Source organism: Eulemur rufifrons, chromosome 29 (assembly GCF_041146395.1).
Source record: "Eulemur rufifrons isolate Redbay chromosome 29, OSU_ERuf_1, whole genome shotgun sequence".
Classification (NCBI taxonomy): Eukaryota; Metazoa; Chordata; class Mammalia; order Primates; family Lemuridae; genus Eulemur; species Eulemur rufifrons.
This window is the reverse complement of record NC_091011.1, coordinates 11,877,564-11,895,432: the sequence shown is the minus strand read 5'-3', so window position 1 is coordinate 11,895,432 and position 17,869 is coordinate 11,877,564. Positions and strand designations below refer to the sequence as shown.

Here is a 17,869-nt window from a genome sequence, read left to right as displayed (position 1 = left end):
TGTTTCTTCATGATTGCATTTGGGGTATACATCTTTTATGGAGTTATGGTAGAAGTGATGCTGGGTTCCTCACATTGCATTCTATCAGGTGGCACCCAATTTCAGTTTGTCCCGTTGCTAATGATATCACTTGGTTAAGGTGGTGTCTTTTCCCCTCTGTAATTGACAATTATTTGGTGTGGAGGTAGTTTGAAACTAGGTAAATATCCATTCTCCTCACACTCTGGTTTTCATTTATTATTTTATGTCAGTATGGACTCATCGTGGCTTTGGTTTTTTTATTCAGTGGATTATAATCTGTTGCTTTTGCTATTTACTTTGATGTTCAAATTGTTCTGGATTTGGTCAGCAGGGAACCTCTTCATGCCAACTCTGCCATTTTGTTACGTTTCCATTATTCTTTGAGTACTTACTTGATTTCTGGCTCAAGCTGGTTTAGGTCATCTTGCACTGTCTAACCTCAGCCCTGGAATTAGTCATTTCTCCAATGGCTAATGGTATTTTGATTACAAGATTTGGATGCTAAGTGTGTTATAGCTTTGCGTTATCTCTGCTCTTAGGCCCCTGCAATGAACAGGCCCAGGAATACATGTCGGGGGTGTGTGGGCACCCACTGTGGTTACCAGGTGTTTATCACAAGCATTGAGGGAGTGACAGAAAAAGAACCAAAGATGCAGCTGGAAGATACATAGTCTGTTGCATAGTGATAGGGAGAATGCAACATGCTCCCAGACACGGCCCAGCTTCCCAGATGCCCAGAGTCCCTTGGGAGGCAAACAAAACTACCCGCAAAGAGAGAAGCTTCTACTTATTGCAAACCATTTTGTGCCATTTAGCTTCTACTAAATCATTTTGTGCCAGAAAGCTTGTGCTTATTGCAAGAAGCTCCCTTTGCCGTATTCCCGCCCTAGGGAGTGGGTGGGAGGGACCCCCTCTCCCACACCCCTAACTCCGCTGGAGCCTCGGGCCACATGCCTGCTCCCGCAGCAGGTGCAGGACAAGCCCAGAGCACTTGGCAGCGTTTGTGTGAAGTTGGCTTAAGCAAAGGCTGCTGTCCCAGGAGCATCCGCCAATGGCCCACATTTCTGTCTTTTTCAGTGAAACTGCAGATCGTAACTACACTTTGTACTTAATTGCAGAATAGTTCTGGTATTTTATGAAACTTCTGGCCTAGATATGAAAAGCACGAAAATGAGGTTTATTGAGGAGAGAAAGATAGGATTGTAGGGCAAGAGCAAGATATGTATGCCCGGACCCATTGTCGCAGCAGGAAAAGAGCAAAAGGAAGGGCACAAAAAAAGAATAAATTTTTAACAGCTTTCTTTTAGAATCCAAAATTTTAGTTATGAATATTAAGGCTTTTTCCTTCCTCTAAACGGGATCATTTTTTAAAATCATCAGGTTCTTCCAATTTTTTGAATAAAGAATAATTTTAGCTTCCCTCCAGTTCATATCATCGCTTTTCCACTCTGTTTTTTTAGATTTTTGTGCCACTCTGCCCCCTGCTGTCTAGAACAGAAGCTAACACTCTCCTGTCCCTCATCTCATCTTGCCTGTGGGGACGGGTGGATACCATTTTGCTTTCTTAGATTTTCACTTCCATTGTAAGTTAGAAGTGACACTCCTCTCAGCTGGAGTATGGGGTGTCATGGGGTCGTCCTGGCCGCTGCCCAGGTCAGTCTGAGCTCCTCATGCCCTGTGCTGGCAGAAGATAGACATAGACTCCAGGATGCACAACTGGACGCGATCGATGATGACTGCCTTTCTAATTCCGTTTTTGTCATGGCAGGAAAAGTCTTGCACGAGGAGCATGTCGAACTCTTGATGGAGGAATTTGCATTCCTGAAAAAAGAAGTGGTGGGGAAAGACCTGCTGAAAGGGTCACTTCTCTTCACAGGTCAGTTTCAGCTGGGATCATGGTCACGGGTGAGGTCAGAAGGACAACTGGGTTCTTTCCTGTCTCTCTAGGATGTGAGCTTAGATTTGTTTCTGCTAAAGACTCTGTGACTCAGGGCCAATTTAATTTTCCCATGCTTCCATGAGCAGTAAAAATGCCTATTTTTATTCTTCCTCAAATGAAATTTGTCTGATGGGCCTTGGGTGAAAGTGTGTTAGAAATCTCAAGCATATTTGTGCTTCTGTTCCAATTTGTTAACTAGGTGGAGGTTATTTTTCTACAGGAAGTTGTATATCAAGATTCTTTAAAAAGAACCTTGGAGTTCTTTTTAAAGATGGGTGCTCGGAGAGAACATTTATGTACTTGCAAATAGAATACGCACAGCCCCTTTGCTCTCCTAGCAAGTTACAAGGATCTTGGCTGGAAGCACAAGATTTGATCCACTGTATCCGTGGCTATTTGCTTTGCATGGTCATACTTTGAGCAGCCCCTTAGCGATAGGAAAGGAGCGTGCTGAAGCCTCCTGCTCCTGCGGTCACCTTTGGATGACCTTCTTGTCTGGCTGTTCCCTGGGGTATCTGGGCCACCTTTCCTGAGGGCTTTCATTACAGAAAGGAAACCTGACGTGGCCTGGCATTGTGTGAAGCCACTCATCTCATGAGTTTCCAGAGAACACGGTAGAACCTCATTTCAAAATCTGTCTTCATCCTTGAAAATGATATAATGAGAGTCGGAGCAACAAATAGTAACCGTTAATTTGTACAAGAAACTGTGCAGTGTATGTGACATGCATTATCGCATCTTACTTCATGTCACAGTCCTATAAAGTGGGTATTTATTACATCCATTATACAGGTAAAGAAACTGAAGCTCAGAGGTGAGTAGCTTAACAAGGTTCACCCCCCAGTCGGGTGACAGCCAGGGTTGGAGCTCAGGTCTCTAACCCTGGGCTTGAACTTTTAGTGGCTGCTTAGAACTCTGTCCAGAGAAGCAGAGCAGACAGTAACCGGCCCAGAGAGGGTCTTCTTTCTTTTTCAAGTTTGATACTGAGGTCCTAGTGATTTCAAACCATATGAGATTTCTAATTTGTGTTTGCTTTTATATATAACTTCTTATCTTTTAAAAACATGCTCAATTGTTAATTATTCATTGTTTTATGTGAATATCAGCATTGTAAGAAATGTCTGGTTTATGATGTAATGTAACAGATATAAAAGCTTTTAAATTTAGGTTATGTTTCAGATTTGGGCTGGGGACAGAGGAGCTGTACCTTGACCAAACAGATTTCTCACACAGATACCCTTCTGAGTGTACTTTTTTGTACAGGAGATGAGGATGACTAAGAAAACATTTAACACTATCAATTTTCTTGATATTGAAATAGCTTAAAGGTATTACTATTTTCTTTGCAATTATTATGATACCTTTACCCTATTATTGCCACTATACATATAATATTTATAAGTATTCAGCCTTGAGGGGCTAAAATACCTTGATTCTTCTATTTTTACCAGACTACTTTAAATCACTAATTGAAGAGGATATACGTGTGTTTGTATGTGTATGTCTATGTTTATGTACATAGATGTATGTATTAGAAGCCTGAAACTTTATTATCCTGTTTGACTGGATTGATTGCTGTTTCCAGTAGAATGTTTTATTTTACTAACAAAAATGAATTTAATAAACAAGGAAAAAGAGAGATGCTTTTATGAAACAGTTTAAATTTAGCCATCCGAGTTTCCATCAGTATTGTTAACCATCTTGCACACCCACACCTAAAGCATGGTCCCATTGTCCTGATGGCTCGGCCACATCTTCCCACTCCCCGTCGCCCCCGGGTCCTGCTGTCCCCGGCAGCCCCTGCTTCCCAGTCCCCACAGCATTTGTGATTCCCCACAGCTGGCCCGTTGGAAGAAGAGCGGTTCGGCTTCCCCGCTTTCAGTGGCATCTCTCGCCTGACCTGGCTGGTCTCCCTCTTTGGAGAACTTTCTCTTGTGTCTGCCACTTTGGAACAGCGAAAGGAAGATCAATATATGAAGATGACTGTGTGCCTGGAGACAGAGAACAAGCGGTAAGTCGTGAGAAGCCGTGAGGAAAAGGAAACTTAAGGACATCCTCGTGTGTTCACAAGGGCGAATCACTCCCAGCTCCGGAAGAGCTGCCTGCTTCTGCGGCACGCAAAGCACTGAGATTGCACTGATGGCCTCCTTTCATCCTCAGCAGCCCCGTGAATTTAGTAAAGAAGACAAACATAATCCCCTTTGCCATAACTAAATGCAGGCTTACAGAATTTAAAAAGATTGCCTAAGTCATGCAAATAATTAATATCAGATTTAGTAGTAGATGTTGAGTTAACTCTGTGACCTGAATTTTTTCCAATATTTTATTGTGAAAATTTTCAGGCATAAGGTGAAGTTGAAAGAATTTTGCAGTGGACACTCATAAACCTACCACCTAGATTCTGCTATTAACATTATACTCCACTTCCTTATCACATGGGCAACATGCATCCCTCAGCGCAAACAGAATTTAAGTTTCCGTTGTTCAGCTTTATCATCATAGCATAACTGTTACCCTGTTCCAAAATGTTCCAATTCTTTTTTTTTTTTTTTTTTTTTTAGACAGAGTCTCACTCTGTTGTCCGTGCTAGAGTGCCGTGGCATCATCCCAGCTCACAGCAACCTCAAACTCCTGGACTCAAGCAATCCTCCTGCCTCAGCCTTCTGAGTAGCTGGGACTACAGGCATGCGCCACCATGTTTGGCTAATTTTTTCTGTATATATTTTTAGCTGTCCATATAATTTCTTTCTATTTTTAGTAGAGACTGGGTCTCGCTCTTGCTCAGGCTGGTCTCGAACTCCTGAACCCAAACAATCCGCCCACCTCGGCCTCCCAGAGTGCTAGGATTACAGGCATGAGCCACCTCGCCCGACCCAAAATGTTCCAATTCTTTATTTCTTATACCAAGTCTTTTTAACAAAAGCACACTCAAGGCAGGGCATGGTGGCTCATGTCTGTAAGCATAGCATTTTGAGAGGCCAAGGCAGGAGGATCGCTTGAGGCCAGGAGTTTGAGACCAGCCTGAGAAAATATTGAGACCCCCGTCTCTACAAAAAAAAAAAAATTAGCCGGACATGGTGGCACCTACCTGTAGTCCCTGCTACTCAGGAGGCTGAGACAGGAGGATCACTTGAGCCCAGGAGTTTGAGGTTGCTGTGAGCTAGGCTGATGCCACTGTACTCCAACCTGGGTGACAGAGCGAGACTTTGTCTCAAAAAAAAAAGAAATTTTCTTAGGTGGATTAAGACTATTTGGAATACCTCAAGTTTATTTTTATTCAGTATCAAGATAAAGCAGTGAATAAAGTGCATTAAAATTAATCTTTGTCATCACATCTCGGAACATTTGCAGGACTATACTTTGAGCTTTTAAAACTAGCCATTAATTTTTTTAGATGAAGTTAGACCAGTGTTTTGATAGAATTTATAATAATCATTCAATTTTAAAACTTTGAATCAAAGCCCAAAAAGTTTAGTTGACGGATTGATCACCTTAGTTTTTCTTAATTTACTAATTTAACTGCTGTTCCCTGGATGCTTTGACCTGAATATGAATTTTTGCTTTATGGGCTAGCACTAAACACTGTGAGTCATTTTGATGACCTCCAGCGTAGCAAACTTGCAGAACTGCAGTGCTTTGAAGCAAGCTGGGCCCCGCTCAGTTGAGGTGCCCCTTGGTGTCGTGTGCTGTGTGATGGAGAAAAGCCGTCGTGCCCTGGGAGTGCAGCCCTGGCTTCTCATCGTGCCTTGTGGTTGTGGACTTGTCCTGGTCTGCACGTGGGGTTCTGTTTCGGCTAAAAGTAGACATCTTCCCAAGGCTGCTCACTACACGTAAGGAGCCACTGCCAGTTGTCTCGGGACACAGTTCCTTAAGTTACAGCTACCTTCATGTCACACAGCAGAGTGCAGCAGAACCACAGGGGAATGGGTGGGGGTGATCTTGAAAGGTCACCAATAAAAGGACAGGGGTCATCACTTGAATCCCTGCTGTATAAATACTAGCATTGGCTGATGTTTATTGAGTGTGTACTATGTGCCAAGCATGGCCTAGCCCTTTTACAAGGGCTTTTCTTGGTGTGGGTTTTTTTTGTTGTGGTTTTTTTTTTTTTTTTTTTTGAGACAGAATCTCACTCTGTTGTCCCAGGTGGAGTTCAGTGGCATCAGCCTAGCTCACTGCAACCTCAAACTCCTGGGCTCAAGTGATCCTCCTGCCTCGGCCTCCTGAGTAGCTTGGACTATAGGCACATGCCATGATGCCTGGCTAATTTTCCTATTTTTAGTAATTACAGGATCTCGCTCTTGCTCAGGCTGGTCTCAAACTTCTGAGCTCAAGCAATCTGCCCACCTCGCCTCCCAGAGTGCTAGGATTGCAGGTGTGAGCCAACCTTGCCCAACTGAAGTAGGTATTATTGTTATCACTTAGGAGACAGGCTCAGAGAGGTTAAGAAACTTGCCCAGGGGCACAGAGCTAAAAAGTGGTTGTGTGGGATTCACACTCAGGCAGCCTGTCTCCAGACCCCACGCCGCATGCCTTCTCCCCAGCAGTGCTCAGGAAGGGCAAGGAAAGGCCTGTCATAGGAACACACCAGGTCTTGTCCGTACCTGGTCAGAGTCTTCACACATCAGTGAGACAGGTGTCATTACCCCCAAATCCCAGAGTTAGCCAGGAAACCCTGGCACAACTTACCCAAATCCATGTTCTTTCCATCCTACTAGCAGTTTTCAAACTTTGTAAAAATAGGCATTAGGACCCCTTTTCAACCCAAATCTTATGTGGATATTCAGTATATAAAAGAGGTACAAATTTTAACTCTCCTGTTGAAATCCATTGGTAGGAGTGGTGCCAAAGCGGTGCCCTGCCTGCCTCTTCTTCGGGGCTTGTTAGAAAGTCGCCACCTCCACCATGCTTGCAGACAGCCACTGACCACTTCCAGTAGAAGGTGAGAAGCAGGTAGCGGTCACTGCCCAGTTTGGTGAATGCAAACGTGTACAGAAGATTTTCACAGAGGGTTGCAGAGGAGCTGGATGAACTCAGGCTTGTGTTTTTGGTTGGAATGTCTGGAATCAGGTGTGGTCCAACCCTAGAACCTGAGTGAACCAGGTCCTATCCTTACCTCTACTCCATCCAGGTGGCAGGAAGGTGCCAACAGCTGATGTCACTTAAACCCATGGTTAGGAAACAGCATGACTTTCCAAGTTTTTAGCAGACAGGGTCTCAAAATGAGGAGGCTATTATATCAACATCTCTCCTGATGATATGGTTCCCCCTTAGTGCATTTCAGACCACTTCCTCTTGAGCACCACCCCGCCCGACTGCAGTGCTGCTAGTCATGGCAAGTGAGATCAGCCCAGGGAGGTGTCCTTTACCAAGGTTAGAGGCAGCCCTGAGCTTTCTATGGCACCCAAAACACCTTAAGTGGGCTCCTGTGCCCTTTCTTGCAATCCTATACCTAAATAGCCTTATTATTATGGGACACCACTCTAGAAGCAGATGACAAGAGAGGATGAAGGTGGTTTCCTTTCATTCCTTAGCATTACTGGTCTGACCTGGGCAGCTGAATGGGAGGTGAAAACCCCATGACTTAGCGCAGCCACCCAACAAAACTGCCTTGTGCTTGGCCCTGGCTCATCCATGTGGGAAAAGAAAAGGGAGGGGCACCAAAGAGAAGCAGCCAGAGGCCAGTGCCAAGTCATCTTATTCCTGGGACTTTGTTCTAAGAAGGAAGGAAAAATATGTATGTGAAGATTCTGAATGCAGGATACCCATAAATTTAGCAACAATAAAATATTAAGTAAACTACGTAATCAATTGTACATGATATGCACACAGAAATAATCACAATAGCACAATCTATAGGATGAGAAACATTTTTTTTTTTTTTTTTTTTTTTTTTGAGACAGAGTCTCACTTTGTTGCCTGGGCCAGAGTGAGTGCCGTGGCGTCAGCCTAGCTCACAGCAACCTCAAACTCCTGGGCTCAAGCAATCCTCCTGCCTCAGCCTCCCGAGTAGCTGGGACTACAGGCATGCGCCACCATGCTCAGCTAATTTTTTTTTCTATATATATTTTTAGTTGTCCATATAATTTCTTTCTATTTTTAGTAGAGACGGGGTCTCGCTCTTGCTCAGGCTGGTCTCAAACTCCTGACCTCGAGCGATCTTCCCGACTCGGCCTCCCAGAGTGCTAGGATTACAGGCGTGAGCCACCACGCCCGGCCGAGAAACATTTTTAAATAAGCAAAAGAAACATAATAAAAAATTGCTGAGGATGCTGGTACGCTGAGACAGGAATGTGCTGGCCTCATTTGCCATCAAATTGATAACCTCCTTTCCTTCTAAAAAAATTGCTTATGGCTTTATATGCCATATACATACAAACATTTGAAAGGATTATGTTAAACTGAAGATTCTTTTATTTAGGTAGAAGACTTTATGAAATTTCTTTTTCATTTAAAAAGTCCTAGTTGAGCACAGTGGCTCACGCCTGTAATCCTAGCACTTTGGGAGGCCGGGGTGGGAGGATCACTTGAGGCCAGGAGTTCAAGACCAGCCTGAGCAAGAGCGAGACCCTGTCTCTACCAAAAATAGAAAAAATTAGCTGGGCAGTGGTGTGGTGCCACGCTCCTGTAGTAGCAGCTGCCTGGGAGGCTGAGACAGGAGGATCGCTTGAGCCCAGGAGTTTGAGGTTGCTGTGAGCTGTGATGATGCCAACATACCCCAGCCCAGGCAACAGAGCAAGATCCTGTCTCCAAAAAAAATAAATAAGTGAAAAGTCCTTAAATCAGTGCTGTGTAGTTTTTCGAATATATTTAAAAGAGCTGATTTTATATTTTCTCTGTCATATTCAGTGAAGCTTTTTACTTTAGGTCAAAATGTACTTAGGAGATTTCTCTGTTTTCCATAAGCAGATATCACAGCTCGTATCTGTTATAAAGAGAGCAACAGCCCAGAGCAAGGACAGATTTGGAAGAACTGGAGTCTGTCCTATTCGGATTTTAGATTTTTGAGTGTGGACATGAGCCTGGGTGGGGAGGGAGGGGATGTGAAATGGAAACAGGTGCTTTGTTAACTGGTAGTGGGTACTTTCTGACATGTGTTCGGGTTCATAGATTTCTTGAGAATTTGATGAAAGAACTCCTAAGAATTCTTCCTCATAGAAGTGCACATCCGCGTGGGAAAGCGGTTTGCACACTGTCTCAGGCGGCTCCTGTGTTGCTTGTAGTCTGTGTCTGGATCCACTGGAAGGATCCTAGGAGACCCAGGGTGAAAACTCTGGAATAACTAACAGGTCTTCACACAAAAGTCACTGAATGAATTCCCCTGCCTGATGGCAAAATTAAATAAAGGACTGTTTGGCCGTAAAGTTGGAAACACAGTCACCACGGCCTTTGGGAGGTTGGTGGAAGTCAGGGGCCACCTAAGCCACCACATTGAGCTACGACGGCAGGGAAGGTGGGTGCACAGTGAGGACCGGTTAGCAGATCAGGTGCCAGCAAGCACCCATTTGTGCTCCTGTGTCATCTCTAACATGATTCTTTTGTCTTTGCAGTCCGCTGTCATGGATTGAAGAGAAAGGGCCGGGTTTGAAACGAAACAGATATTTAAGCTTCCACTTCAAATCTGGGTCCCTGGAGAATGTGCCAAATGTAGGCGTCAATAAGAACATTTTCCTGAAAGATCAAAATATATTTGTGCAGAAACTCTTGGGCCAGTTCTCAGAGAAGGAACTGGCTGCGGAGAAGAAACGCATCCTGCACTGCCTGGGGCTCGCAGAGGAAATCCGGAAGCACTGCTGTCCCGAGAAGTGAGGACAGAAGCGGGGCGGCACTCCCACGATGGGACCAGAGTTTGGCTCCTACCAAGAGTTGACCTTTATCTTTATTCTTACAATTAAACGTGTTGGGTAAACAGGATTAGTTTATTGTTACGAATTGTGTTGGGGGTGCTATTTGGGGTTGGAGTCATGCAGTGGGTTCAAGGTGCGCTGAACTTGGCTGAGCTTAGCTAAGTGCTTAAATGCCTGGTTCCCGTTACTCTCCCCACCCTGGGAGGGGTGTTCCCAGGAGTGTCTTCACTGGGGTTCTAGAAAGGCTTGTTTGAAGTCACCTACATAGTAAATGACAGAAGCAGGCTTTAAGCCCCACGTGTGCTCTGAACCACTACAAAACACTGCCTTGGCACTCTGGGAGGCCGAGGCTGGCGGATCGTTTGAGCTCAGGAGTTCGAGACCAGCCTGAGCAAGAGCGAGACCCCATCTCTACTAAAAAAAATAGAAAGAAATTATCTGGAAAACTAAAGATGTATCAAAAAAATTAGCCGGGCGTGGTGGCGCATGCCTGTAATCCTGGCTACTCGGGAGGCTGAGGCAGTAGGATTGCTTGAGCCCAGGAGTTTGAGGTTGCTGTGAGCTAGGCTGATGCCACGGCACTCTAGTCCGGGCAGCAGAGCAAGACTCTGTCTCAAAAAAAAAAAAAAAGAAAGAAAAAATACTGCCTTGAATTTTATTTTGTGTCACAAACTTTCACCAGGTAACTGTGCTAGGTGCTGGGAATCGTAAAAACAGGTAAGATGCAGCATTGCCCTCAGTAGCTCGCAGCGTCTAAAGGGAACCAGCCACACAAAGCAGTCTCCGTGCTGTAGCATGTCCAGTAAAGAGATTAGCACCTGTGGGCCTGGAGGAGGGTTCAGGGGAGACTTATGGACCAGATCTTGATGACAGGCGAGGGTTGGGGACGGCCCTCCTCGTGCAGGACTGGCATAAGCAAAGGAACAGAGCGGAGGCCGTGGGAGCGCACCCTGGGGAGTATTGCTGGGGTCTTGGGGAATGGAGGGGGAGTCCCAGAGAGGCAAATCTGGTTTTCCCAGGACCTAGAAATCAGATGTAAGAGCTGGGGTATGGTTTATTATGCAGTGTGGAGGCACTGGAGGGTGTCACCTACCAGAGGAATGGCACTCGGAAGGCTGCCTGGAGGAGGTGAGAGGAGATGGAAGAGGAAGCCTGCAGGTGAGAGGAGGTGAGAGCCGGCAGGTGTGTGCTGCAGGCCCAGAGCTGCGCACGTTCAGACTCTGCTGCCCTTGAGGCAGAGCCAAGTCTCAGGAAGCTGCTCCTTCAGTTCCTTGGTGGTCCTGTTGCATTTTCTCAGAAGCCTGTGGGATTTCCTGCTTCTGTAGCTGTCCTGTCACCTTTGCGTACTCCCCGCGTGCCACTGTGATGTTGAACCAGTTCAGCAGCTGTGAGGTCACTGATGGAGGCAAACTCTGTGTACCGTTTCCGTTTCTTTTTCCATCACCACAGTGCCTCAAGGTAGAGCCGAGAAATATGTTAACTTAAAATCTAAAAAAATTTCCTAAAGGGTCTGCATCAGGGTCAAGGTTATTGTGAGTCAGGGCCATTGTCAAGTTCAGGGTCAGGATTAGAGTGTGTATATTAGGCTGAGGCTCAGGGTCACAGGGCTAGTGTCAAGGCCAGGATCAACAATCCCTGTCCACCTCCTAGCACCGTGTGCTGGCATTTGTGGATGCTTTTTTTTTTTTTTTTTTTTTGAGAAAGAGTCTCACTCTGTCACCCAGGCTAGAGTGCCGTGGCGCCAGCCTAGCTCACAGCAACCTCAAACTCCTGGGCTCAAGCGATCCTCCTGCCTCAGCCTCCTGAGTAGCTGAGACTACAGGCATGTGCCACCATGCCCAGCTAATTTTTTCTATATATATTTTTAGTTGTCCATATAATTTCTTTCTATTTTCAGTAGAGACGGGGTCTCACTCTTGCTCAGGCTGGTCTCGAACTCCTGAGCTCAAATGATCCACCCGCCTCGGCCTCCCAGAGTGCTAGGATTACAGGCGTGAGCCACCGCGCCCGGCCGTGGATGCAACTTTCTGAAATGCTCTTCCCCCATCTACCTGCATGTCTACCTGCCTCACCCTCCCTGCCCCTCCACTAGGGTATGAGCAGCAATCCTGGAATGGAACATTTTGCTCATTACTGAGCCCCAAGCACTTAGAAGAGTGCCTGGCACAGAGTAGGTGGTCAATGAAAGTTTAATAAATGATGAAAATGCATTGAAGTATTTCTGGAAAAAGGTATACTTGGAAATAAAATGTAACCAACTGTTCACAGCAGTTCTCTATCTAGGGTACAATTCCAAGAAAACTTCATGGTCAATTCGATGTATGTTCATACTGTTTTCTTTTTTTGTTTTGAGATGAGATCTCACTATGTTGCCCAGGCTGGTCTTGAACTCCCGGGCTCAAGTGATCCTCCCACCGCACGCTCCTGAGTAGCTGGGTCTACAGGCATACCACCATACCTGGCTCATTTTGTTATTTTTATTTTTAAAAACAAAGAATGGTTAACAAATTTGCATGTCATCCTTGCAAGGGGCCATGCTAATCTCTGTATTGCTCTAAGTTTAGTATATGTGCCACCAAAGTGAGCACTCATATTGTTTTTTTTTTTTAATTACTATTATTTTATTATCACCAAAAATGGATCTTTCCATTTTGAGAGAAACCAAAAACTTAGGTAAAGTGCCTCATAGAGTGACTGGCACAAGGTACACACTGAACTATGACTATCAGCTAAACTTCAGACAACTGGCAGCCTTCCCGTGAGAATTGGCACACCCTCAAAGAAACCCTACCCTAGTTCCCTCACTTAAAGAGTAAAGACAGGGCTGGGCACGGTAGCTCATGCTTGTAATCCTAGCACTCTGGGAGGCCGAAGCAGGTGGATCGTTTGAGCTCAGGAGTTCGAGACCAGCCTGAGCAAGAGCAAGACCCCCATCTCTACTAAAAATAGAAAGAAATTAGCCAAACAACTAAAATATATACAAAAAATTAGCCAGGCATGGTGGCGCATGCCTGTAGTCCCAGCTACTCGGGAGCCTGAGGCAGTAAGATCACTTGAGCCCAGGAGTTTGAGGTTGCTGTGAGCTAGTCTGACACCACGGCACTCTAACCCGGGCAACAGAGTGAGACTCTGTCTCAAAAAAAGAAAAGAAAAGAGTAAAGACAGGCCAGCCATGGTGGCTCACCCAACACTTTGGGAGGCCAAGGCAGGAGGATTGTTTCAGCCCAGGAGTTCAAGGCTGCAGCAGGCTATGATGATGCCACTACACCCCAGCCTGGGTGACAGAGCAAGAACTTGTCTCTGAAATAAAAGAAAAGAAAAAGAGTAAAGAAAAAAAAGAGACAGGACAATATGGAGCGTCTTTATTCAACAGCAGCTGAGAAATGATGCTTCAGTCCTCCAAGAGGATGTTTCCCCCTTGTTCTATTTTACTCCTTTTCCACGTTTCTATTCTTTGCGGCTACAGCTTGATGCAAAAAAAAAAAAAAAAAAGGAATTGTCCTAGATGTACTTATACACAACCTTTGAAGGCACAGTTTGGAGGTGGAGTCGCACAGGACACTTGTAGAAGTGCGACAGCAGAGTCTCACTGTAGCCCACAAGGAAGTAGTACTTGTGTGCAGGCAGGTTCCTCAGGACCACGGCACAGATCTCCACCTGGTTAGCCCGGAGCTTTAGGACCAGCTGGTCTGCCAGGCAGCCTGGAAAGGTACCCAGCATGAACTTGCGAAAGAAAACATCCTCCACCGTTCGCTCTGCAGCATGGTCCTCCCCATCCAGGTTACCTGAGGAGGGAAGGGCACCAAGAGGAGTCAGCCCTATTGCCCCAGGGACCTGCCAAAACTCCCGAGTCAACATCCAAAGGCACCCGCACTCAATTCCACCCCTCACCTCCTGCCCCTTCTCTTTTTTTCTACTAATGGAAGTTCAAAGTACATTATTTCATTAATTCTCAAATCAATCCTGTGAAGTAGGTGTTATCATTATCTTTGTTTTACAAAAAGGAAGACATAGGCCTGAGCCAGGGCACAACTCAAACAATGTCTCCACATCCAGCCCCTCTCCCAGCCTTTCTTGGTTGCCTTATAAAAGCACTGGTCCTTCCATGGGCCAGAAGATGAGGTCACCAGCTCTCTTAAGATTAGGGACACAGCCTCCCCCAGTGGATTCTCAGTGTGGACCCAACCCCCCTGCAGCCCTTACAATGTCTGTTAAAAGAGTCTATGCCCAGATCTCAGGCTAGAACCGGAAAGGGAGGGGACAAGAATCTGTATTTTAAGTAAGTTCTCTAAATGCATCTCAAACATCCAAGTTGAAAACCCTCATATGGAACAAAACACAGTTGATTCTCAACAGTTCATAGTAGTTATATTCTATAAAGTCATTGCGAACACTGAATTAGTGAATATTGAACCATTGCTCCTAGGAGAAATACAGGGTTAGGTTTCTTTATGCCTCTGGGCACAATATTTTCATCAACATATCAATACATAACCTAGCTTCATGTGCATTTCTGTTTAAAGACACCTTTTTAAATATATATGGTTGATTCATTAACACTGAACTCATGCCTGAACAAAGCTTCTCTAACATGAGTAAGTTCTCCATAACATTCATAGCCCTCTTACACTTAGGAACACTAGATCCTAGCACTCTGGGAGGCCGAGGCAGGTGGATCGCTCGAGGTCAGGAGTTCAAGACCAGCCTGAGCAACAGCGAGACCCCGTCTCTACTAAAAATAGAAAGAAATTATCTGGCCAACTAAAAATATATATGGAAAAAATTAGCTGGGCATGGTGGCGCATGCCTGTAGTCCCAGCTACTAAGGAGGCTGAGGCAGTAGGATCGCTTAAGCCCAGGAGTTTGAGGTTGCTGTGAGTTAGCTGACGCCACGGCACTCACTCTAGCCCGGGCAACAAAGCGAGACTCTGTCTCAAAAAAAAAAAAAAACACCACACTCTTCAGGTTATCAGATTCCATATGGACTTCACACCTTTCATTGCCCCTGAGCTATTTTACATTTCTGTAAATTATAGATAACTGATAGGAATGAAAAGTAATTCTTGGCTGTAGACATACAAATAATTTCTGTTCAGTGGAGGCTCGAGTCCCTGCCCCCCATGGAAAAAGAAAGTTTTGCATCCATCTTCAAATTCATTTCAACATCCTGATCTATACACATGGCTACTTTTTAATGTCTCCTTGAATTGTTTAAAAGATTTCTGACTCTGGCATTATTTCCTGAGTTCAACAACATTTGTGACACGTGCGCATTCTCTGCGTGTCAGTCGGACTGAATTCTCCTTCTAGAGAGCCTGGAGTCCCCTCACCTGTGTGCAACGACAGCCAGCCTTTGCGGTGGGCGATGTGGTGCGGTGCATGTGCCTCCTCATAACTCACCGGCTTGTCCCCCTTGCTGACGCGGACTCGGGCCGCCCGGTTCTAGGAGCAAAAGGTGCCGTGACTCCACCAGACCCCCCCCCCCCCCACCATCCGCCCTTCGACCCCTCACCGTAACCCCAGCCACCAGACCACACCGCTTTCCCGCCCCCGGATCCCAACCCTCACCCCATCCCCGGCTCGAGCCCCGCCCCCAGTCCCCAGGCCACACCCTCTCAGCCCTCGCCGCGCCCCCGACCCCGACCCTGACCCCTGCACCCGCGCAGCGAACCCAGGCCTCCGCCCCCCGCCCCGGCCGCGCTCACCTTGGCGCAGACCGCGGAGGTGTGCAGGACGCGCCAAGCGCAAGGCAGCTCTCGGCTCCAGGACAGCACCTGTGGGGGGAGGACGCGTGAAGCGGAAACCAGGGACCCTACCCCCAGCTCGCTGGGCCCCGCCGCGTCGCCCACTTACCCGCGGCCCCAGCAACGGGCTACACACGGACGCCGCCATTTTAGGCCGAGCGGAGCGCGGGACGTACCACGGCGCGGTGGGGGGGGGGTGGGGCCACGGACGAGACCAAATCGGAGCGCGCGGGGTGTGACGTCATCGGGGGCGGGGCCTCGGCGGGGCGGGCCCGCGTGGTGTGGGGACCTGACTCTCCCGTCTTACCCCGCTTCCCTGGGAATGCTGTTCCCTTCCCCTCTCCGCCCTGCCATGGTCGTTGCTTGCACTGGATTTCAGATCTGGAAATTTGATGATGCGAAGCGTGAGGGTTTGCCCTCAAAGAACTCACAGAAATAGAGACGATGGGTGTGCCGCCCGCTGGTCCCTCGCCCCGCCCAGCCTGAGTCCTGGGGCTCAGAGAGGAGCAAAGCGTTTTTCGCGGGTCCTAGAAATCAGGCTGCTGAGCTCTGTCTCAGTATTCTTAAAAATATATAAATATCTCCGGGCTTTTATCCACAAATAAAGAAGAAACATATTTTGGTTAAAATTTTACCCACTTCTCCAAGGATGAGTTATGCAGAGGGAGAGAGGGTAGGGTTTGCCACGTGTGATCATATGCTGGTGGCTGGCCCCTAGGGAAGGAAGATTTTAAGTAAGGGGGAAAGAGCCAGAAAGCAAGGAATTCATGGGAATTTCGCAGGGCCTATAATACTCAAACCAGAGCGTTGCCACTGTAACTGGTATCCAGTAATTATTAATAAGAAATGGAAAAATAGCAACACTGGATATCTTATTTTAGAACTCACCTCAGTAATGGAAAAAACATGGGCTCTGGAGTCAGCCCCACGTATAACAATCTTTGTACAGTGAAGTCCCAGTTCCATTATCTATAAAATGGGCTTTAGTAATACTGCCTCATAGTACTGCTAGGATCAAGATAGTATTTAATAAATGAGAGCGGTTACTGGCTGTCAGGTTGAATCATGTGAAATTGCCAATATTTGGCCGTTCTGGACGGACATCATTCATCCTAACGGTACAATACTTGAATAATGCTGTGGTTTCCTGTGGGAGGGAGAACTAGACTAGCATCTATGGGGAAGTGGAAGGGTAGTGGGGGGTGACTTGCCCACCATCACACTGGGAGAGGAAGAGAGGGAACAACACAAGTCTCTTGACTTCCGCCCAGTCCATTTGCCATGACCGAGACTCCTCTGACAACTGGAACCAGGGTCCTCAAAAGACCCTTGATAAAAGCACAGGGTCTTCCATGCCCACTTCATTAGGAATGTTTTATTCTTAGTTTTTTAAAACTTTGGCCTCCAACTGTTCTGCATGTTAGATAAAGGGACGGAACAGAGATGAGATGCTCTCCAATCCACAATACTTTGCAAAAACAAGAACTTTCAACTTTTCCTAAATAATCCTTTTAAACTGACAATATTTTTTCTTTTTAAAGTTTCCATAAATTTCAATAGTCTTACAGTTTTTGTTTTGTGGTAGTAGTGGTGGTGGTGGTGTTTTGAGATAGGATTTCACTCTGTCGCCCCAGGTAGAGTGTAGTGGTGTGATCATAGCTCACTGCAACCTCAAACTCCTGGGCTCAAGAGATCCTCTAGCCTCCGCCTCCGAATGTGCTGGGATTAAGGCGAGTGCCACCACACCTTACGGATAATCTTAGGTGAGGAACATCAGATCAGGCATCTGAATTTAGTCCAAATCCTGGACCTGCTGCTTCCTGGCTGTGTAATTTGGCAAGTGACTGAACTTCCCTGAGCCCCAGTTCCCCTCATCTGTAAAATGGGGACAATAATGGTGGTTGTGAAAATTACACCATGAAATGCCTGGCAGAGTGAGCAGTTAAGTGTCAAAAAGTAAAATTGAAAAAAAAATAAGAGCCCCTGATATCTACACATCCTCTTAGGGAGAACCAGCCATTGAGGGTTCTATGAGAACTCACAGCAACACCACCCTGACCAGAGGAAAGAAGGGAAGGGAAGAACAGGAAAGGTGATAATGACACGACACCTGTTGGGGCCAGAGGTACAAGTGGCAGCAGGAGACAGTGCTGGCCAGGTGAGCAGGAGCCGTATGACCAAGGCTGTCCTTGGGGGTCTATGTTGGGAGTCATTTTGCCCATGAGGCAGTAGGCAACACAATCAAATTTGTGGTTTTCTCTATGCAAGCCACTTTCCCTTAGGCCTGAGATGTCTTCTCAGGAATTATAAATTGAGCTAGA

General features: G+C 46.3%; 2 protein-coding genes and 1 non-coding gene across 7 annotated transcripts in view; 1 reads left to right on the top strand and 2 right to left on the bottom strand.

Annotated features, from left to right (window-relative positions):
* Window positions 1–9,871, top strand: part of BLVRA (biliverdin reductase A) — a 40,136-nt gene extending 30,265 nt beyond the window's left edge. For all 5 annotated transcript variants that reach the window (XM_069461288.1, XM_069461290.1, XM_069461289.1 and 2 more), the window contains 3 exons: window positions 1,790–1,897; window positions 3,800–3,971; window positions 9,508–9,871. In XM_069461288.1, the coding sequence (XP_069317389.1) occupies window positions 1,790–1,897; window positions 3,800–3,971; window positions 9,508–9,766 (539 nt within the window). In that variant the 3' untranslated portion in view covers window positions 9,767–9,871. The remainder of the gene's footprint in view (window positions 1–1,789; window positions 1,898–3,799; window positions 3,972–9,507) is intronic.
* A 2,418-nt stretch (window positions 9,872–12,289) lies between these two features.
* On the bottom strand, window positions 12,290–12,392 carry LOC138377689 (U6 spliceosomal RNA). The gene has a single exon (XR_011231851.1). It is a non-coding gene; the product is annotated as a U6 spliceosomal RNA (small nuclear RNA).
* A 759-nt stretch (window positions 12,393–13,151) lies between these two features.
* Window positions 13,152–15,725, bottom strand: MRPS24 (mitochondrial ribosomal protein S24). The gene is made up of 4 exons (XM_069461305.1): window positions 15,658–15,725; window positions 15,510–15,578; window positions 15,135–15,246; window positions 13,152–13,589 (listed from the first exon to the last, which is right to left on the bottom strand). The coding sequence occupies exons 1-4, from the start codon at window positions 15,694–15,696 to the stop codon at window positions 13,306–13,308; spliced, it is 504 nt and encodes a 167-aa protein (XP_069317406.1). The 5' UTR covers window positions 15,697–15,725; the 3' UTR covers window positions 13,152–13,305.
* Window positions 15,726–17,869: the final 2,144 nt, after the last annotated feature.

Coding starts and splice junctions, on each gene's coding strand:
- MRPS24 (XM_069461305.1), bottom strand. CDS start 15,696: ATGGCGGCGTCCGTGTGTAGCCCGTTGCTGGGGCCGCGG. Junction 15,247..15,509: donor CCTCCGCGGTCTGCGCCAAG/GTGAGCGCGGCC, acceptor TTTTGCTCCTAG/AACCGGGCGGCCCGAGTCCG. Junction 13,590..15,134: donor CTGGCTGTCGTTGCACACAG/GTGAGGGGACTC, acceptor TTCCCTCCTCAG/GTAACCTGGATGGGGAGGAC.